The sequence below is a fragment of the Salminus brasiliensis genome, chromosome 16, assembly GCF_030463535.1.
Source record: "Salminus brasiliensis chromosome 16, fSalBra1.hap2, whole genome shotgun sequence".
NCBI classification, from domain to species: domain Eukaryota; kingdom Metazoa; phylum Chordata; class Actinopteri; order Characiformes; family Bryconidae; genus Salminus; species Salminus brasiliensis.
In genome coordinates, this window is record NC_132893.1 from 36677304 (window position 1) to 36699803 (window position 22500).

At 46.2% G+C, this 22500-nt stretch overlaps 4 protein-coding genes across 6 annotated transcripts in view; 2 read left to right on the forward strand and 2 right to left on the reverse strand.

Moving 5' to 3' along the window:
• tmem120b (transmembrane protein 120B) overlaps nt 1-2731 on the reverse strand; it is a 6601-nt gene extending 3870 nt beyond the window's left edge. For both annotated transcript variants that reach the window (XR_011977618.1, XM_072658350.1), the window contains exons 1-5: nt 2571-2731; nt 1533-1651; nt 884-1000; nt 534-593; nt 339-434 (exon numbers count right to left, since the gene is read on the reverse strand). Coding sequence is in view for 1 of the 2 variants with exons in the window: in XM_072658350.1 (XP_072514451.1) it covers nt 339-434; nt 534-593; nt 884-1000; nt 1533-1651; nt 2571-2633 (455 nt within the window). In the remaining variant the exon portion in view is untranslated. The remainder of the gene's footprint in view (nt 1-338; nt 435-533; nt 594-883; nt 1001-1532; nt 1652-2570) is intronic.
• A 1791-nt stretch (nt 2732-4522) lies between these two features.
• morn3 (MORN repeat containing 3) lies at nt 4523-13385 on the forward strand. Its single transcript, XM_072658556.1, has 5 exons — nt 4523-4835; nt 9353-9510; nt 9611-9770; nt 10036-10220; nt 13174-13385. Exons 1-5 carry the CDS (start codon nt 4691-4693, stop codon nt 13249-13251), a joined length of 726 nt encoding a protein of 241 aa, XP_072514657.1. The 5' UTR covers nt 4523-4690; the 3' UTR covers nt 13252-13385.
• A 466-nt stretch (nt 13386-13851) lies between these two features.
• On the reverse strand, nt 13852-19310 carry orai1b (ORAI calcium release-activated calcium modulator 1b). Its single transcript, XM_072658558.1, has 2 exons — nt 19079-19310; nt 13852-18761 (listed from the first exon to the last, which is right to left on the reverse strand). The coding sequence occupies exons 1-2, from the start codon at nt 19187-19189 to the stop codon at nt 18219-18221; spliced, it is 654 nt and encodes a 217-aa protein (XP_072514659.1). The 5' UTR covers nt 19190-19310; the 3' UTR covers nt 13852-18218.
• A 609-nt stretch (nt 19311-19919) lies between these two features.
• The window catches only part of kdm2bb (lysine (K)-specific demethylase 2Bb), a 17650-nt gene continuing 15069 nt past the window's right edge, over nt 19920-22500 (forward strand). For both annotated transcript variants that reach the window (XM_072658310.1, XM_072658311.1), the window contains exons 1-5: nt 19920-20128; nt 21576-21720; nt 21898-21976; nt 22063-22109; nt 22245-22423. In XM_072658310.1, the coding sequence (XP_072514411.1) occupies nt 20096-20128; nt 21576-21720; nt 21898-21976; nt 22063-22109; nt 22245-22423 (483 nt within the window). In that variant the 5' untranslated portion in view covers nt 19920-20095. The remainder of the gene's footprint in view (nt 20129-21575; nt 21721-21897; nt 21977-22062; nt 22110-22244; nt 22424-22500) is intronic.

A 22500-nucleotide genomic window follows, 5' to 3' on the forward strand; every position in this document is an offset into this window, starting at 1 on the left:
CCCGTGACTGGTGTCTGGACTGTACCCGGATCAGATTTTAACCACATGTACTGCTGGGGGGTCAAATCCGTCTCCAGCTAGTCAGACTGAAGTTTGATCGCTGTGTGGGACGGAATATGCAAATTCACTCGTTTCTGCTGGACTGGGAGGGGGTTCTGCTGGACTGGGAGGGGGTTCTGCTGGACTGGGAGGCCTGATGCAGATATAATCCTGATACTTGAGACACCTGAAGTGAGCAGGTGGAATCGGGGTCACTGACTGCCTCTCACTGCGCTGAACCGAGGGTCCAGACTACTGAGATTATCAGGTGTGTGAAGGTACAGTAAGGGTCGACTCACCGGTAGTTGAGTAGGAAGAGGCAGGTTATGGCTCCAAACATAAGGATTATGGTCATATAAAGCTTAAACTTCTCATATTCATCTTTATAGGCAAACCTGAAAATAAACAGCAGAATCAGATCAGATATTGATCAGATCAGATATTGATCAGGTTAAACTGGTTCCAGATATCAGAAATTCTATTTACTGACTTACTTTGCCTGATTACTCAGTAGTGTAACGTTCACATTCCCCAGAACCAAATTTAAATACAGCCTGTAGAACCAAAAACACAGAGATCAGAACAGACGTCCGCTTCCCTTCACCTCCACTGTAGAACAGCTCTGACTGGGGAGGTTATCTAGAACCGAGAGTTTCACACCAAACCCCCCCTTTCTCTTTAATCAGCTATAATTCTGCTCTGTAATGGATCATGCAGACGCCTGTGAAGAGTCATGTGATCCCACTTATTACAATAAAGTTTATTATTTACACACACACACACACACACGCACACGCACACACGCACACACACACGCACGCTGGTGTGACGCGGCCGGACTCACCCGTTCCTCTTTGGTAAATACGCTTCCATATCAAAGAAGACATTCTGCTTCTCCTTAATCTGCGTCTGCAGGTCAGCGATCACCTCCGACTCCTTCTCATCACACACCTTCACACACCTGCTCTCTCACACACACACACACACACACACACACACACACACACACACAATTATTATCTTCTGCAGCCTGCTGCCCTGAGTGATGGGGGGAGGGAGGACCAGAGAAAGAGAGAGAGACACAGAGAGAGAGAGAGAGAGAGACACAGAGAGAGAGAGAGAGACACAGAGAGAGAGAGAGAGAGACACAGAGAGAGACACAGAGAGAGAGAGAGACACAGAGAGAGAGACACAGAGAGAGAGAGAGACACAGAGAGAGAGAGAGACACAGAGAGAGAGAGAGACACAGACAGACACAGACAGAGAGAGACACAGACAGAGAGAGAGAGACAGAGAGAGAGAGAGAGAGAGAGAGACACAGACAGAGAGAGAGACACAGACAGACACAGACAGAGAGAGAGAGACACAGACAGAGAGAGAGAGAGAGAGACACAGACAGAGAGAGAGACACAGACAGACACAGACAGAGAGAGAGAGACACAGACAGAGAGAGAGAGAGAGACACAGACAGAGAGAGAGAGAGAGGGGCGTACTTATGGAGCGTCTGCCGAAGCTCTTTCAGGCCCTTCCTCTGTTTGCAGATGGCACTGCTGCAGACGGCCTGCAGGCTGGTGAGCTCCTCCAGCTTCTGTCTGTACACTTTATGAGTCTCCTAGAACAGGAAGAAGAAGTGAACACTCCATCATTAGGCTGTGGTTTGGACAGCGCCCTCATGGGTGTATGAAGTTATTGGGAAGAATAAAAAAGCCAAAATACTTTATATATACCCCCCTCCCCTCTCCTCCCCCCCTCCTCCCCTCCTGCTCCTCCTCCTCCTCCTCCTGCCCCTCTTCCTCCTCCTTCCTCCTCCCTCCTGCCCCTCTTCCTCCTCCTTCCTCCTCCCTCCTGCCCCTCCTCCTCCTCCTCCTCCTCCTGCCCCTCTTCCTCCTCCTCCTCCTCCTGCCCCTCTTCCTCCTCCTTCCTCCTCCTCCCTCCTGCCCCTCCTCCTCCTCCTCCTCCTCCTTCCTCCTGCTCCTCCTCCTCCTGCTCCTCCTCCTCCTCCTTCCTCCTCCTTCCTCCTGCTGCTCCTCCTGCTCCTCCTCCTTCCTCCTCCTCCCTCCTCCTCCCTCCTCCTCCCTCCTCCTCCTGCTGCTCCTCACACAACCCGGAATCTAACTCCAGCTGTAGAGAGGTCATATCCAGGTCCAGACAGTATAAATCCAGCCCAGAGTTTCGCTCTGCTGCAGCGGTTCTGCCCAGGCGGTTAAAACAGAAGCCCGGGCTGGATTCTTACTTTCTGGACCTGAATTTGACCACCAGCGAACCCGGGCAGTTAACACAGGCGATTCTAGTGGCTGGAGGGCTTCGTGGGTGTAAATACGAGCCACTGAGCAGAACATGTGACCATAAAGCCAAAAAACAAGCAACTAAACAAGTACACACTCCGTTCTAGTGATGATGAAACGCGGCTGGCCCCTGGCAGGCGGGCTAACTTCGCCAGGGTGAGAGCTGATTAGATCAGCTGTTTAAACTCCATTACTTTATTAGTTATCAATAATCGAATCCCGGACGATTGAATCAGTCCCGCAAACCTGCAGCTGTTGATATTCTTGGTCTATTTCTCTCCATTCACTCTGACATCGCTCCAGTGACATTGTAGCCGCGTCCAAACACACTGCCCCTCGCTGCCTGAGGCCGCGTCCCAATACTCGCACTGGTGCCCTACAAAGCGAGCTCGTCCTACAGCGCTTATGTTCCACAAGTACGGAGAACCCTGGGCCGGCGAGAGGTTCTAGAACAGAACTCGTGTATGATCTCGCAGCCCGTGGCCAGAGTTTCCCTGCTGCTTGAGTGTTTAAGGAAGTTAGTTCGTATATCGGGACGCGGCCCATTCTGCCACTCTGCGATGAGAGGCTGCTTGTTCCGTGCGGCGCACCGCGCCAGCGCCGCCTACCGAGCGGAGGCTGTTCTCGCGCCACTCTTTTACTTGTTCACTCGCTCCCTATCTTGATAAATGAATGTAGTCCACTATGTAGGGCGATATTTGTGTGTTATTCTCATAGTCGCCCTGTAAAAGAGAAAGGGTCCTTCTCTGAGTTCTTATAAACTGACACTCTTTAGCGGCACCTGGTGGTTAAAAGCATGAACAGCAGCTCCAGATCTGGACTATTTTAGAATCAACGCTTCGTATTTGAGCCTTTAAAATCAGCTCGTTTCGTTTCTGCAGCAATAAAATGATTAGTGTGTCTAGAACCCGCAAGAACCCAGAACCCAGTCGACCCAGGCTGAAAATGATGGGCTTTAGATATCAGTCGAGTTCATTGCTTTGAATCAGTGCACGCAGCAGCCAGCTGTGCGCGTGAGGGAGTCGAGTCCTGCTTCCCAAATATGTGAAATTTCAGAATCGACTCTTTTTGGAATGTGAGTGTTTTTAGAGGATGGATACAGAGCTCTTAATCACACGGATGTGATTCAGGAAAATGCACTTTTTCACAGTTTTGTTTCATTAAATGATAAAAGTTCAGTCTCTGGAAGAACGCGCTGACCCCACAGCCTGGATTCAGGAGCAGGGCGCTTATTCCCTCATATCTAAAAGCGAACAGATAAAAAAGGCTTTTTAGTTTTAATGTTTTACTGGAAGAAATTAGTTTCATATTAAATCTTTAATAAAACTAAAAATTATTAATCCCAAAAATGCCACATTACAGGACAGGAGTCTTCTGTGTCACTATTCTATATTTATATTTATATTTATATTAGTATTAGTATTTATATTAGTATTAGTATTAGTATTAGTATTTATATTAGTATTAGTATTAGTATTTATATTAGTATTAGTATTAGTATTTATATTAGTATTAGTATTTATATTAGTATTAGTATTTATATTAGTATTAGTATTAGTATTTATATTAGTATTAGTATTAGTATTTATATTAGTATTAGTATTTATATTAGTATTAGTATTAGTATTTATATTAGTATTAGTATTAGTATTAGTATTTATATTAGTATTAGTATTAGTATTAGTATTTATATTAGTATTAGTATTTATATTAGTATTAGTATTAGTATTTATATTAGTATTAGTATTAGTATTAGTATTTATATTAGTATTAGTATTAGTATTTATATTAGTATTAGTATTAGTATTAGTATTTATATTAGTATTAGTATTAGTATTAGTATTTATATTAGTATTAGTATTAGTATTAGTATTAGTATTTATATTAGTATTAGTATTTATATTAGTATTAGTATTTATATTAGTATTAGTATTAGTATTTATATTAGTATTAGTATTAGTATTAGTATTTATATTAGTATTAGTATTAGTATTTATATTAGTATTAGTATTAGTATTAGTATTTATATTAGTATTAGTATTTATATTAGTATTAGTATTAGTATTTATATTAGTATTAGTATTAGTATTAGTATTTATATTAGTATTAGTATTAGTATAGTGTATATGATAAGGGCAGAGTGCTGTGGCGGTTTGGAACGCAGCCGAGCGTTGCTAGGATACACGGTAAACACAGCGCGGCCCGCTAAAGCAGTTGCAGTTCCTGAGCAGCAGATTCACCACAGAACCTCCCGAACGCAGAGATCGGCCTGTCCACCAGAACCCAGAAACGGGTCAGAGCCGCCCGAACTCCGCTCTGCTCAGCCTGAGAACCGCTCTGAGACCCAGGCCCCTGAACCTGAAGCGATGCCTCACCTGAAGAACCTGCAGAAAGCCGAATCTCGCGCAAGGCTTTGGGACAAGAAGGCGGAGAAGAGCGGGGTTCTCCGGACCGTGTTCTCAGTGACCGGGGATCAGTACAGCGGAGAGTGGCTGGACAACAGAAAGCACGGTATGAAGATCCAGACAGATAAATACTGCCTCTACTGCTGACTGTTCTACAGTATACACACTACTGCACTATACACACTACTGCACTATACACACACTACTGCACTATACACACACTACTGCACTATACACACTACTGAACTATACACACTACTGAACTATACACACTACTGCACTATACACACTACTGAACTATACACACTACTGCACTATACACACTACTGCACTATACACACTACTGCACTATACACACTACTGCACTATACACACTACTGCACTATACACACTACTGCACTATACACACTACTGCACTATACACACTACTGCACTATACACACACTACTGCACTATACACACACTACTGCACTATACACACTACTGAACTATACACACTACTGCACTATACACACACTACTGCACTATACACACACTACTGCACTATACACACACTACTGCACTATACACACTACTGAACTATACACACTACTGCACTATACACACTACTGCACTATACACACACTACTGCACTATACACACTACTGCACTATACACACTACTGCACTATACACACACTACTGCACTATACACACTACTGCACTATACACACTACTGAACTATACACACTACTGAACTATACACACTACTGCACTATACACACTACTGCACTATACACACACTACTGCACTATACACACTACTGAACTATACACACTACTGAACTATACACACTACTGAACTATACACACTACTGAACTATACACACTACTGCACTATACACACTACTGAACTATACACACACTACTGCACTATACACACTACTGCACTATACACACTACTGCACTATACACACTACTGCACTATACACACTACTGAACTATACACACACTACTGCACTATACACACTGCTGAACTATACACACTACTGCACTATACACACTGCTGAACTATACACACTACTGCACTATACACACTGCTGAACTATACACACTACTGCACTATACACACTACTGCACTATACACACTACTGAACTATACACACACTACTGCACTATACACACTGCTGAACTATACACACTACTGCACTATACACACTGCTGAACTATACACACTGCTGAACTATACACACTACTGCACTATACACACTACTGCACTATACACACTGCTGAACTATACACACTGCTGAACTATACACACTACTGCACTATACACACTACTGCACTATACACACTACTGAACTATACACACACTACTGCACTATACACACTGCTGAACTATACACACTACTGCACTATACACACTGCTGAACTATACACACTACTGCACTATACACACTGCTGAACTATACACACTACTGAACTATACACACTACTGCACTATACACACTACTGCACTATACACACTACTGAACTATATACACACTACTGAACCATACACACTACTGCACTATACACACTACTGAACCATACACACTACTGAACTATACACACTACTGAACTATATACACACTACTGAACCATACACACTACTGCACTATACACACTACTGAACTATACACACACTACTGCACTATACACACTACTGCACTATACACACTACTGAACTATACACACACTACTGCACTATACACACTACTGCACTATACACACTACTGAACTATACACACACTACTGCACTATACACACTACTGAACTATACACACTACTACACTATACACACTACTGAACTATACACACTACTACACTATACACACTACTGAACTATACACACTACTGCACTATACACACTACTGAACTATACACACACTACTGCACTATACACACTACTGAACTATACACACTACTGAACTATACACACTACTACACTATACACACTACTGAACTATACACACTACTGCACTATACACACTACTGAACTATACACACTACTGAACTATACACACTACTGAACTATACACACTACTGCACTATACACACTACTGAACTATACACACTACTACACTATACACACTACTGAACTATACACACTACTGCACTATACACACTACTGAACTATACACACACTACTGAACTATACACACTACTGCACTATACACACTACTGAACTATACACACTACTGCACTATACACACTACTGAACTATACACACTACTGCACTATACACACTACTGCACTATACACACTACTGAACTATACACACTACTGAACTATACACACTACTGCACTATACACACTACTGAACTATACACACTACTGCACTATACACACTACTGCACTATACACACTACTGCACTGTACACACTACTGCACTATACACACTACTGCACTATACACACTACTACACTATACACACTACTACACTATATACACACTACTGCACTATACACACTACTGCACTATACACACTACTGCACTATATACACACTACTGCACTATACACACTACTGCACTATACACACTACTGCACTATATACACACTACTGCACTATACACACTACTGAACTATACACACTACTGAACTATACACACACTACTGCACTATACACACTACTGAACTATACACACTACTGCACTATACACACTACTGCACTATACACACTACTGCACTGTACACACTACTGCACTATACACACTACTGCACTATACACACTACTGCACTATACACACACTACTGCACTATACACACTACTGCACTATACACACTACTGAACTATACACACTACTGAACTATACACACTACTGCACTATACACACTACTGCACTATACACACTACTGCACTATACACACTACTGCACTGTACACACTACTGCACTATACACACTACTGCACTATACACACTACTGCACTATACACACTACTGCACTATACACACTACTGCACTATATACACACTACTGCACTATACACACTACTGCACTATACACACTACTGCACTATATACACACTACTGCACTATACACACTACTGCACTATACACACTACTGCACTATATACACACTACTGCACTATACACACTACTGCACTATACACACTACTGCACTATATACACACTACTGAACTATACACACTACTGCACTATATACACACTACTGCACTATACACACTACTGCACTATACACACTACTGCACTATACACACTACTGAACTATACACACTACTGCACTATACACACTACTGCACTATACACACTACTGAACTATACACACTACTGAACTATACACACTACTGCACTATACACACTACTGAACTATACACACTACTGAACTATACACACACTACTGAACTATACACACTACTGAACTATACACACTACTGCACTATACACACTACTGAACTATACACACTACTGCACTATACACACTACTGAACTATACACACTACTACACTATACACACTACTGAACTATACACACACTACTGCACTATACACACTACTGAACTATACACACTACTGAACTATACACACTACTAAACTATACACACTACTGAACTATACACACTACTACACTATACACACTACTACACTATACACACTACTGAACTATACACACTACTGCACTATACACACTACTGCACTATACACACACTACTGCACTATACACACTACTGCACTATACACACTACTGAACTATACACACTACTGAACTATACACACTACTGCACTATACACACTACTGAACTATACACACTACTGCACTATACACACTACTGAACTATATACACACTACTGCACTATACACACTACTGCACTATACACACTACTGAACTATACACACTACTGAACTATACACACTACTGAACTATATACACACTACTGAACTATACACACTACTGCACTATACACACTACTGAACTATACACACTACTGCACTATACACACTACTGAACTATACACACTGCTGAACTATACACACTACTGCACTATACACACTACTGAACTATATACACACTACTGAACTATACACACTACTGAACTATATACACACTACTGAACTATACACACTACTGAACTATACACACTACTGCACTATACACACTACTACACTATACACACTACTGCACTATACACACTACTGAACTATACACACTACTGCACTATACACACTACTGAACTATACACACACTACTGAACTATACACACCACTGCACTATACACACTACTGCACTATACACACCACTGCACTATAAACACTACAGAACTATACACACTACTGTATTATACACACTACTGAACTATACACACTACTGCACTATACACACTACTGAACTATACACACCACTGCACTATACACACTACTGAACTATACACACTACTGCACTATACACACTACTGAACTATACACACTACTGCACTATACACACTACTGAACTATACACACTACTGAACTATACACACCACTGCACTATACACACTACTGCACTATACACACCACTGCACTATAAACACTACAGAACTATACACACTACTGTATTATACACATTAGGGTGAGTGGGGTGTTGAGACTGCTCCTCTCCTGTGTGCAGGTAAAGGAACTCAGGTGTGGAGGAGAGCTGGAGTTGTGTATGATGGAGAGTGGAGGTTTGGGAAACGGGAAGGTTTCGGCACTCTGAGCAAACAGCTGCCCCTCACTAACGACTATGTGATGGTTTACTCAGGAGAATGGAAAAATGACAAGAAGGAGGTGAGGAGATACCTGCCCATATCCTACAGTCCCCCTACAGGCTGAATAGGTGGAGCTAAACATCACAAGTGTGAATGAGGGAGTGTGTTTTTGTGTTTAGGGTTTTGGGATGCAGCTCTACAGCCCCAGCTCGTGGTACGAAGGTCAGTGGGGGGGGCACGAGAGAAGTGGCTCCGGCAGAATGTACTACCCCAATGGAGACGTATATGAGGGAGAGTGGCTGAAGGACAATAAGCACGGACAGGGCATCCTGACATTCGGTACTGACCACACACACACACACAGTAATATAAGCTAATAATAATATATATAATATATTAATATAATATAACCCCACTGTCCACAACAAACCTCATCGGAATTCCCTGCTCCACCTTAAACGGTGCTGCAGTTCCGTTCACTTTTCTTGGTCTTCTCAAGCTCATCTTCCACAGTTCTCCTGAACTGCTAATGGATCTTAGCTCCACCTTAAATATTGCAGCAGTGGCAGCTTTGGACCATGACCTCATTCTCTCTCTGTTAAAGCGAATGGGAACAGGTACGAGGGCAGCTGGAAGGATGGGAAGAAAAACGGACACGGGTGCTTCTTCTACCTGGACAAAGGTCAGCTGTACGAGGGGTTCTGGGTCGACGATGTGGCGAAGTGTGGGACAGTGTGTGATTTAGGACGAGAGCATGCAACAGCACCAACAGCGTATCCCATCCCCCAGGTAGAACCTTGCACTTTAAAGTGTCCAGTTTAGCCCCACCCATTCAGCCTACATTAGTTTAGCCCCACCCATTCAGCCTACAGCAGTTTAACCCCACCCATTCAGCCTACAGCAGTTTAGCCCCACCCATTTAGCATACATTGGTTTAGCCACACCCATTCAGCCTACAGCAGTTTAACCCCACTCATTCATCCTTCAGCAGTTAAGCCCCACCCATTCAGCCTATATTAGTTTAGCCACACCCATTCAGCCTTCAGCAGTTTAGCCCCACCTATTTAGCCTACAGCAGTTTAGCTCCACCCATTCACATTCAAGGACAATGATTGTTTTAGCACTGGTTTTTGAATGAGGGCAGCCAATCAAAACAAACCTCATTTACATATAATGATGCTCTTTGTTTCTGCTGCATGTCTCATTTGGGTTAAATGTTAAAATGGTTCTTAAAGGGTTACTGGTAAGGGCAGTGGTTCTGTGTGGAACCTTGATGGTTTGGATCTATCATAGGAAAGCTCTTACATACGATTCTTTGGAGGGCCGCTCAATATAGCAGCAAAAATGTCTTACAAGTAAAGGAACGCTGTTAGAAACGGTCTGATGTTGTGAAGTGTCTCCGTGTCCTGCTGGGTCAGGTGATTCGGAGGTGTTACAGTTGCAGTAGTGTTACAGTTCAGCGGGAGGAAGATCTGTTCAGTGAGACTGTGTCCCCGAATCAGACTGAGAGGACGTGCAGAAGCAGGATCAGATTTTATATGACACTCTTTTCCAGAGAAAGGCCAGTCATTTCGCTTCCCTGTGAGTGATCAGGTGTGCACAGAGCCGAGGAGTGAGTGATCAGGTGTGCACAGAGCCGAGGAGTGTGAGTGATCAGGTGTGCACAGAGCCGAGGAGTGAGTGATCAGGTGTGCACAGAGCCGAGGAGTGAGTGATCAGGTGTGCACAGAGCCGAGGAGTGTGAGTGATCAGGTGTGCACAGAGCCGAGGAGTGTGAGTGATCAGGTGTGCACAGAGCCGAGGAGTGAGAGTGATCAGGTGTGCACAGAGCCGAGGAGTGTGAGTGATCAGGTGTGCACAGAGCCGAGGAGTGAGTGATTAGGTGTGCACAGAGCCGAGGAGTGTGAGTGATCAGGTGTGCACAGAGCCGAGGAGTGTGAGTGATTAGGTGTGCACAGAGCCGAGGAGTGAGTGATCAGGTGTGCACAGAGACGAGGAGTGTGAGTGATCAGGTGTGCACAGAGCCGAGGAGTGAGTGATCAGGTGTGCACAGAGACGAGGAGTGTGAGTGATCAGGTGTGCACAGAGCCGAGGAGTGAGTGATCAGGTGTGCACAGAGACGAGGAGTGTGAGTGATCAGGTGTGCACAGAGCCGAGGAGTGAGTGATCAGGTGTGCACAGAGACGAGGAGTGAGTGATCAGGTGTGCACAGAGACGAGGAGTGTGAGTGATCAGGTGTGCACAGAGACGAGGAGTGAGTGATCAGGTGTGCACAGAGACGAGGAGTGTGAGTGATCAGGTGTGCACAGAGACGAGGAGTGAGTGATCAGGTGTGCACAGAGACGAGGAGTGTGAGTGATCAGGTGTGCACAGAGACGAGGAGTGAGAGTGATCAGGTGTGCACAGAGCCGAGGAGTGTGAGTGATTAGGTGTGCACAGAGCCGAGGAGTGAGTGATCAGGTGTGCACAGAGACGAGAAGTGTGAGTGATCAGGTGTGCACAGAGCCGAGGAGTGTGAGTGATCAGGTGTGCACAGAGCCGAGGAGTGTGAGTGATCAGGTGTGCACAGAGCCAAGGAGTGTGAGTGATCAGGTGTGCACAGAGCCGAGGAGTGTGAGTGATCAGGTGTGCACAGAGCCGAGGAGTGAGTGATCAGGTGTGCACAGAGACGAGGAGTGTGAGTGATCAGGTGTGCACAGAGCCGAGGAGTGAGTGATCAGGTGTGCACAGAGACGAGGAGTGTGAGTGATCAGGTGTGCACAGAGACGAGGAGTGTGAGTGATCAGGTGTGCACAGAGACGAGGAGTGAGTGATCAGGTGTGCACAGAGACGAGGAGTGTGAGTGATCAGGTGTGCACAGAGACGAGGAGTGAGTGATCAGGTGTGCACAGAGACGAGGAGTGTGAGTGATCAGGTGTGCACAGAGACGAGGAGTGAGTGATCAGGTGTGCACAGAGACGAGGAGTGTGAGTGATCAGGTGTGCACAGAGACGAGGAGTGAGAGTGATCAGGTGTGCACAGAGCCGAGGAGTGTGAGTGATTAGGTGTGCACAGAGCCGAGGAGTGAGTGATCAGGTGTGCACAGAGACGAGAAGTGTGAGTGATCAGGTGTGCACAGAGCCGAGGAGTGTGAGTGATCAGGTGTGCACAGAGCCGAGGAGTGTGAGTGATCAGGTGTGCACAGAGCCGAGGAGTGTGAGTGATCAGGTGTGCACAGAGCCGAGGAGTGAGTGATCAGGTGTGCACAGAGACGAGGAGTGTGAGTGATCAGGTGTGCACAGAGCCGAGGAGTGAGTGATCAGGTGTGCACAGAGACGAGGAGTGTGAGTGATCAGGTGTGCACAGAGCCGAGGAGTGAGTGATCAGGTGTGCACAGAGACGAGGAGTGTGAGTGATCAGGTGTGCACAGAGCCGAGGAGTGAGTGATCAGGTGTGCACAGAGACGAGGAGTGTGAGTGATCAGGTGTGCACAGAGCCGAGGAGTGAGTGATCAGGTGTGCACAGAGACGAGGAGTGTGAGTGATCAGGTGTGCACAGAGCCGAGGAGTGAGTGATCAGGTGTGCACAGAGACGAGGAGTGTGAGTGATCAGGTGTGCACAGAGACGAGGAGTGAGTGATCAGGTGTGCACAGAGACGAGGAGTGTGAGTGATCAGGTGTGCACAGAGACGAGGAGTGTGAGTGATCAGGTGTGCACAGAGCTGAGGAGTGTGAGTGATCAGGTTGGTGTGTTCTGTCTTCAGGTGCAGCTGAAGGATGCTGAGGGTGTGCTAATGGAGGGACTGGCCAACTGCTCAGAGATCAGAGAGGATGACCAGTAAAACCATTCAGACCAGAACAGCCCAGAACCACCTGTGTGAAACACTTACCCAGCATTAACACACACTCCCCAATCTGAGCACCTTACACACTCTGAACACACACACCGAGTGAAGTAAAGGAGTGGACAACTGTTGGTTTATTGCTCAGATGTGTGTCTGTGTGTGAGTGAGAGAGACCGACAGAGAGACAGACAGACAGAGAGACAGACGCACAGAGAGACAGACAGAGAGAGAGACAGAAACAGACAGAAAGAGAGACAGACAGACAGCCAGACAGAGAGACCGACAGACAGAGAGAGAGACAGCCAGACAGCCAGACAGAGAGACAGACACACAGAGAGACAGACAGAGAGAGACAGACAGACAGCCAGACACACAGAGAGACAGACAGAGAGAGAGAGACCGACAGAGAGAGAGACAGACAGAGATACAGACAGACAGACAGAGAGAGAGACAGACAGCCAGACAGACAGACACACAGAGACAGACAGAGAGAGACAGACAGAGATACAGACAGACAGACAGAGAGAGAGACAGACAGACAGACAGACAGAGAGAGAGACAGACAGACAGACAGAGAGAGAGACAGAACCGCTCACACACTGTTATTTGAGATTCAGTTTATTTGATTAAAGTTCATGAGAAAGGAAAAGGGCTCCAGCTCTGAGCTCATCCAGTATGAAGTCCTGCAGCCCCACGAAACCCAGAATCTCTGGTTCAGATTTGGGTGTAATTTTGTTTTGTGTAAACAGTGCGACACCTCAGTCTGCCACAGCGCTAACGCAGACACACACTCTCACACACTGTAAAATGACTAAACTAGTTCAGATTCTCCTCAAACGAACACAGAGAGATTTAGCTTCCAGCTCGCCTGATCATTTAACCCAGACCTAAAAGAGACCCCATTTTAATCCTTAGCGCATCAGGCTAACTGAGAAATCAGCCCTCGGAGCCTGAGGTTCTTGATTAGCCCTGTAATCATGTAAACATTCACTCTCCATAAACTCTTTCTGTCAGAACTGGACTAAAATGCGAGTGTAGTATTAGAGGAGGTCGCTGATGTTGAGAAGAGCAGATCGCTGAGGGCTTGCTGAACTGCTCGGCTCAGAATCAGACCACAAAAGCATTCCTAAAACAAGCTTCTCTGGGAAACAATAAGAGGAAAAATCACACAATTATCATTTTTGAAGAAAATGAATCCATCCTTGTTTTTTTTTTTACTTAAAATTAAAGAAAAAAAGCACATTTTCCCTTCCTAAGACCCTTTTGTGCGTCCGGCCTCCGGCTGCCTCTCTCTGATATCCAGTGGCTTTTGTTGGTTTTTGGCTGAAACTGAAAAATGGAAATTAGCGACGCTGTCAGAAGTGGAGGCGGTTCGACCCGCAGGGTTACAACATATACCTGAACACGCTAAAAGAACCTGTACAGAACCGCCTGTTACCATAACGCACGTTTTAGCATTTAGCCTAGCGACCTACTGAGGACTTCAACTGCTAATGATCTACAAAATATCTGACAAACATTTACAACATATTTTAACAGCAGCTCAAATAAACCCTGCAATGCTAAATCTGAACGCTAGCAGCTGCAGTCTGAGCTGTACTGAAGGTGTTTAATCTGAGAGTCTGGTTTAATCCGGGGAGCTGGTTTAATCTGGTTTAATCTTTAACCAGGGAGCTGGTTTAATCTGGGTTTAGTCTGGTTTAATCCGGGGAGCTGGTTTAATCTGGGTTTAGTCTGGTTTAATCCGGGGAGCTGGTTTAATCTTTAACCAGGGAGCTGGTTTAATCTGGGTTTAGTCTGGTTTAATCCGGGGAGCTGGTTTAATCTGGGTTTAAGATAAGATAGTCCTTTATTAGTCCCGCAGTGGGGAAATTCTCAGTGTAACAGCAGAAAGGGATAGCAAGACACTCCAGGTGTCTAAACCAGGGAGCTGGTTTAATCTGGGTTTAGTCTGGTTTAATCCGGGGAGCTGGTTTAATCTGGTTTAATCTTTAACCAGGGAGCTGGTTTAATCTGGGTTTAGTCTGGTTTAATCCGGGGAGCTGGTTTAATCTTTAACCAGGGAGCTGGTTTAATCTGGGTTTAGTCTGGTTTAATCCGGGGAGCTGGTTTAATCTGAGAGTTTGGTTTAATCCGGGGAGCTGGTTTAATCTGGGTTTAATCTGGTTTAATCCGGGGAGCTGGTTTAATCTGAGAGTTTGGTTTAATCCGGGGAGCTGGTTTAATCTTTAACCAGGGAGCTGGTTTAATCTGGGTTTAATCTGGTTTAATCCAGGGAGCTGGTTTATTCTGGTTTAATCTGAGAGTTTGGTTTAATCCGGGGAGCCGGTTTAATCTTTAACCAGGGAGCTGGTTTAATCTGGTTTAATCCGGGAAGATGGTTTAATCTGGGTTTAATCTGAGAGTTTGGTTTAATCCGGGGAGCTGGTTTAATCTTTAACCAGGGAGCTGGTTTAATCTGGGTTTAATCTGGTTTAATCCAGGGAGCTGGTTTATTCTGGTTTAATCTGAGAGTTTGGTTTAATCCGGGGAGCCGGTTTAATCTTTAACCAGGGAGCTGGTTTAATCTGGTTTAATCCGGGAAGATGGTTTAATCTGGGTTTAATCTGAGAGTTTGGTTTAATCCGGGGAGCTGGTTTAATCTGGGTTTAATCTGGTTTAATCAGGGGAGCCGGTTTAATCCGGGGAGCTGGTTTAATCCGGGGAGCTGGTTTAATCCGGGGAGCCGGTTTAGAACTGGCTACAGATTTAGTCAGTGCAGAACTGCTGATCCACAAACTGTAGACCAAACACTTGATCCGGTTTGGGACAGCGAAGATTGGCGAACTCCCAGCGGTTCTGTTGTGTTTGGACCTGAAGCTGGCTAGCCAGTCTTAGCATAGCTTAGCTTAATTTCAGAAGATAAACATTCAGAAAGAGTGAGGTCACGGGGTGTATCACCTTTTAGCGGGACTAGGAGTGAGTCTAGGTCACACTTAGCATCCGCGTCTGACAGAGTCGACTAATTCCGTTGCTCCAGGTCTTTAATATTCAGTTAGAGTCTGGAGTCTAGAGTCTTCAGTGATGAACGGCTTCATTCAGCTGCATAACATCTTACACTGCTCATATGATCAGTATACACAATAACATACAAATAACCATAATAATAATAATAACAATAATAATAATAATAATAATGACTCGAGTTCGGAGTAAACAGGACGACACAGACAGTTAGTTACACATTTAAGAAGCATGCCGTAACCACACCTTCAGGACAGCAGCAGAGACGTCCGTCCAGCTGTGCTCACATCACAGGACTGAAGCAGCGTCTGATTACTGACTGAATACGACTCCCAAAAAATTAGACCTAATCAGATTCCCTTTCTGAGCTTCACTGTTTGCAAGAATACTGAATTAAACATTTTTGCAAAATATAATATTAAATTAATAAAAACACATAAAAAAATCCCCCAGTGACTTAGCTGATCATACTTATTAAAAGAAAAGTTCCGAAAAGCAAACCATCACTACTGATCTCTGATCCTAGTCTCAGTCGATCAGCTGAGACATGTTCTGTATCTGAAATGTGAGCTTATCCAGTTTACAACAGGAGATGCTAGGCTAACAGTGCTAACAAATACTGGACTTAGACTGTCACCAATCACATCTCTGTAGACACCCCCCCCCCCCAATTATTTATTTCCTTCAGAAAACTGTAAACAAGCGTCTTATTAACGCATTTAAACTGAACCTGAACTGTGTTCAGCTTAAGAAACAGAGTTTAAGGTTTAGTGTAAACGAGCTGATGAGGTCAAAACCTGCTGCTTCACTGGACTCTAGCTCTGAAAACACAGCCTGGTCAGCTCAAGCTGGTTACGCTGGTTGACCAGTTTAGCTCTTGGACAGAATGGGGCAGGCTGTGTTTGAGGTTTCTAGTTCTACAAGAATGATTATCCTGACCAAGCTAGACAACCAGTGTGACCAATCTTGTTGACCAGCATGACCGAGCTGGTCAAATCTTACGACCAGCAGAGAGACTTAAGGCTCCTCCCATTTGATGACCTGGAAAACACATCCTGCTCAGACTGACCCGGCACTTCCACCGTTCACTCTGTTAGCTGGGGTACACTTCATTGATCGCACAACTTTGGGGAACAGCAGGGGGTCTGGGGAGAGAGCCCACTCTCATTTTCTGGTCCCCAGCTCACCAGTATAGGGCATGCTTTTGTCTTGATGATCAGCTTTTCCACCAGCTTAACCATCAAACACCAGCTTAGCCAATCAGAATCCAGCTCCCAGCAGAAGCTGTTCCTGAGCTGGACTCTCAGCAGGGTCAGGGACAGTCTACGTCTTGGCTGGACAGAACCACAGCGAGTCTGACAGAGGGATCAGAACTGAGCAAGAAATCCTGAAATGTGAACGCAGCCTTGGACGTAAACAAACACACACACACACACACACACACACACACACACACACAAAGAAAACACTACACAGCGTTTCGTTAAGTTGAACATGCAGGAACAGACAGAGCACAGCAGTGGGAGCAGCTCTCGGCAGATCTGCTGCAGCGGGATTAGTTCACCCACAGGACGTTGTGTAACGTGAGAGATCTGATTGGCTGATCGGTTGGGGATGAAGTCTGTGGCAGGGGAGAGGGAGAAGGGGGTATACTGTGCTTTACACGAGTTTCCCAAATCAATACACTCTTTAATTAAAACTGGACCCCTCAAAAAAAGGACCAACATAAAGTGAAATACAGCCGTTATTACAGAGCAGCATGCAGCGGGTCCAAACCCAGGTCCAGAAAGTAAAAATCAACAGCCTGGGTGGCTCTGCTGCAGCTTAGGATGGATTTTACTTTCTGGACCTGGATTTGCCACTGGCAGCATGAGTACACCTACACCCCCCTCTGACCCCTACACCGGTAAACTGACCCGTTGCAGCAGCACGCCCCCGCCCCGGACCTGGACCAGTCATTGTTACTGTGAGGTCGGAGAATGCAGGACCGAGGCGTCTCCCCTCTGGTCCAGTTCGTTCTGGAGGTCCTCCAGCTCCTCCAGCTCCTGGAACTGCCGGTCGGTTTTGTGGCTGACCAGCGAGCGGTAGAAGTGGACGGCGAAGACTATGAAGATAAGGCCGAACGGCACCATGATGGAGGTGGAGGTGATGGCGGCGGCCACCCCGGCGGGCATGGTACCGTTCTTCTGCTGCCGCGGCCGGACGGGCAAGAACTTCACCCAGCACAGCAGCACCACCTCCGCCAGGAACAGCAACGTGCCGATGACGGTGGAGAAGGCCCAGGCCAGCTCGATGTGCCGCTGCATCCGCTCGTGAGGAGACTCGCGCACCGCGTTCAGGTTGTGGACGTTACTGACCGCCTCGATGTTGGGCAGGATGCAGGTGCTGATCATCAAAGCGAACAGGTGAACGGCCACCAGCACGGTGGTGCATGCGCTGAAGGCGATCAGCAGACCCGGTGGGTAGTCATGACTGGTGTCCAGCTGGACCTCCACCATCGCCACCTAAACATCAAACACACACACTGTGTTGGCCAGCAGCACAAGCACAAGGTAGGTGTTCTAAACCAGTGGCCAGCGAGTGGAAGCACAAATAAAGCATATACAGAACCCTACAGAGCTATTCTGTTTAGAACCCTATTTGCTTAGAAAGCATATAGAACCCTTTTTGCTTACAGAACCACAGCTGCTTAAAGCACACATAGACCCCAATCTGCTTAGAGCTCATAAAGAACCCATGTGTTTAAACATACAGTCAGAAGAACAGTTCATGCAGAGCTCAAGCAGAACCCTAGCTGTTCCTCTGCTGCGGTTTTACTCACCATGGCGAACCCTGACAGCAGAGCTGATGTCCTGCTGGACGCTTTCAGCTTCGCCCTGCTCAGGTAGAGCTTCCTCCAGGTCAGAGCCTGCAGGGAGTGCTCACTGCTCATCTCCACAACAGTGAGAACCCCTGTCCGTTCAGCTCGAGCTCAGGGTCCAGTTAATGCACTACAGGCTCTAATTCAGATCAGCTCTGCTGCTGCTGTCTGCACAAACACTCCCTCCCTCCTCCGTTCCTTCGACGCTGCAAGCAAAGGCCGGGACTGTACTACATTATCCACAATGCATCGCGGTGTTAGTGCGCCACAGTCCGCCGGTCCAAATATCAATATTATATAATGTTGCATGCGCGCGAGGAGTGCAGCTTTGTGCACACACAACAAAAACAGCGCTATGGCATGTATTTAGACCGCGCACGAGCGCAGAGGAGCTTTAGTGACGAATTTGGGAGCAACATTGAGACCCTTTAAACTGCACGCGAGAGCTGGTTTACAGAACGCTTGGTTGACGTTGGAAAGAATGTTAATTAAAATGATAATAATATTTATAATGATGATGCTTCAAAACAAAAAGTTATGCAGTGTGCATGCATGCACGGGTTACACGTTGTTTTCGCGCGCTGCATGAACGCAACGAGGAGCACCTGCACGCACGCTGTTTTGTTTTGATATTTAGGGCATAAAATATATGCAATTAATTGTGAAATTAAAAACAATGAAATAAAAAAAATGTAAACAATAATAAATGTAAATAATAAATGTAAACATGGGCACCGCAGTGACGCCCCCTTCCACCCTAGCGCGTGACGCAATGTTTTGGTTTGCTTGGCCGTGACGTCACGGCTCACTACACGAAAAAGATGGTTCCTACTTTAGTTTAGAGTGTATTTACCTTCTCTCACACATACACGCGCGCACACACACACATACACACACACTGGCGCGCGCGCTGGGAGCTGATCGGAGTGTGTGGGGACCGTGATGGAGGAGTGATATAGGAGTGATCAGGGCTGCGGGATGGAGCCGTGTGAGGAGTCCGGCCGCAGGCTGGTGTGTATCTGCAGCTTTCAGCACGATTCACACGTTACAGGGAGGACACGCGAGCGCGGGAGAGGGAGTGTGTGGTGTGTGTTGATGGCCTGCATATCGCGAGCACGCGCGGCGCCTCGATGTAAACAAACAAAAACGCGATTCGAGCACTGTACAAAGAGCTGCAGCGCGCGCACACACATACATTCGGTTACAGCAGGGTGCATAACACTCCTGCATGCATGCAAAAGTTACAGCTGCGCTCGAGCTGCTGCGAATCTGTGATTCTGTTTGATGTTTAGGGTTTAAGATATGCACGCGGTTCGGAAGGCCTGCAGAGCGTGCATTGGTGCTGACCTCCACGTGCCTGAGCATTAATGAGTGTATGCGGCTACATGATCATTAGTGTTATTCTTAATAATATTAACAGTAATAAAAACACCGTGCATTAAAGAGGAGCTCAGTCAGGGGAGGGTGGGGGGTGTTGGGGGTTTGGGGGTGTTGGGGGGTTTGGGGTTCGGTGTGAATCTGAGCTTCACTGTAGAGAAACTGACCCACTCTGATCTCTGTACAGTGGAGGTGAATGGAAGCAGGCATCGGTCGCCATGACTACAACACAGCTACATCCCATAATTTATCTCCTATCCAAACCCACCAGTGCAGCTACACGAGTCTTCTGAGTTTTATATGGAATGATGATGATGATGATGATGGAGGTAAAATAGTGAATAGAGAATCTGAACTAATGCAGTTCTCTTCAGGGACTACTTTCTGTAGCCGCACTACACCCTGCAGCATGTATCCCTCCACCATTTTAATGATCTGGTTCTAAAAGCAGGTTCTAGAGCCGAACTCTTCTCAGAACTCTGGTAGAACAGTGTCTCAGGCATCAGGCAGCGTCTTCATCACCATTAGGTGAAGAACTTTCTGTGAGGAGCTTTTATTAGAGCTTCAGACGTCTGCTTCCCTTCACCTCCACTGTAGAACCACAGCTCTGACTGGGGGAGCTTATCTAGAACCTCCACTGTAGAACCACAGCTCTGACTGGGGGAGCTTATCTAGAACCTCCACTGTAGAACCACAGCTCTGACTGGGGGGGGCTTATCTAGAACCTCCACTGTAGAACCACAGCTCTGACTGGGGGAGCTTATCTAGAACCACCACTGTAGAACTCCAGCTCTGACTGGGGGAGCTTATCTAGAACCGAGCATTTCACACCAAACCCCCCAAACTGTGACTGATGTTGACTGATTGGTCAGAAGCTTAGTCCTGATTGGTCTAAAAGTGTGGTCCTCAGTGCTGAGCTGGGTCAGGTTAGGTCTGCAGCGTGCGTTGCCATGGTGATTTATCTCGGTAGTGATCCACGGTTGTGAGGCAGAAGATCCAGGATTAGATCCAGTTAAAGCTGAAGTTCTGTGACTAAACTGAGACAGATCTGCTCTGACCTGCTTGTTGTCCACTCGAGCAGCGCTCCACGGGCAGGAGGATGTACGATGAAGAGGAGGACTTATCGGACGTGGAGGACATCGCCAACATCAGAGGCTTTGATCTGGAGGATAAACTGCAGAGCGGTCGCTACAGCAGCAGCTTCGTGCACTTCATGGAAGGCAAAGGTAAAGTGTATGTTTACTGGAGTGTGTGGAAGTGGAGGAGATGGGAAATCCAGACGCTGGGCCGGAGTTCTACTTTCTGGACCTGCACTGGGCCTGGATTGTCCATCACCACCGCAGTGTGTGTTTGGGACGAGGCCGTAAAGACGCCGGCGCTGACGCTGTGATTTACCTGAACAGATTTCACCTACGAGTACGTTCAGAGAGAAGCCCTGCGCACCCCGCTGGTGTTCAAATCCAAAGAAGGCCTGGGGATCAGGTATCATACCTCACCTGAGCAGAACTCCTCATACTGACCACACGCACACTCCCTCTAAAACTGACCATCGCCTCACTCTGTTCCAGAATGCCTGAGCCGGAGTTCACCGTGAGTGAAATTAAAGGACTGGTTGGTAAGTGACTGCATGTAGTCTTTCTGCCCTCTGGTGGTGAGGCTGAGGAAATGCAATCTGTCTGCACTCTGAAGAGTCGTAGCCTGAAGATCAGTTTGTCATAATAAGAGTGTGTGTGTGTGTGTGTGTGTGCAGGATGCCGGCGGATGGTGGACGTGATGGATGTCAGCACTCAGAAGGGTTCGGAGATGAGCATGGCTCAGTTTGTCCGTTATTACGAGACTCCGGAGGAGGACAGAGACAAACTGTTCAACGTGATCAGTCTGGAGTTCAGCCACACCAAACTGGAGAACCTCATCCAGAGACCTGCTGTGGTACACACACACACACACACTGTAATGGACTGTAGCCCAATTGTTTGATTGTGGGTATGTCCACAACTAACACACAC

Bases quoted from the DNA above. Each gene is read 5' to 3' on its own strand.
- orai1b (XM_072658558.1), bottom strand. From the start codon at position 19,189: ATGAGCAGTGAGCACTCCCTGCAGGCTCTGACCTGGAGGAAGCTCTAC. The intron at 18,762-19,078 runs GTGAGTAAAACC...TTTGATGTTTAG, and splicing joins TGCTGTCAGGGTTCGCCATG to GTGGCGATGGTGGAGGTCCA.
- morn3 (XM_072658556.1), top strand. From the start codon at position 4,691: ATGCCTCACCTGAAGAACCTGCAGAAAGCCGAATCTCGCGCAAGGCTT. The intron at 9,511-9,610 runs GTGAGGAGATAC...TTTTGTGTTTAG, and splicing joins GGAAAAATGACAAGAAGGAG to GGTTTTGGGATGCAGCTCTA. The intron at 9,771-10,035 runs GTACTGACCACA...TCTCTGTTAAAG, and splicing joins ACAGGGCATCCTGACATTCG to CGAATGGGAACAGGTACGAG.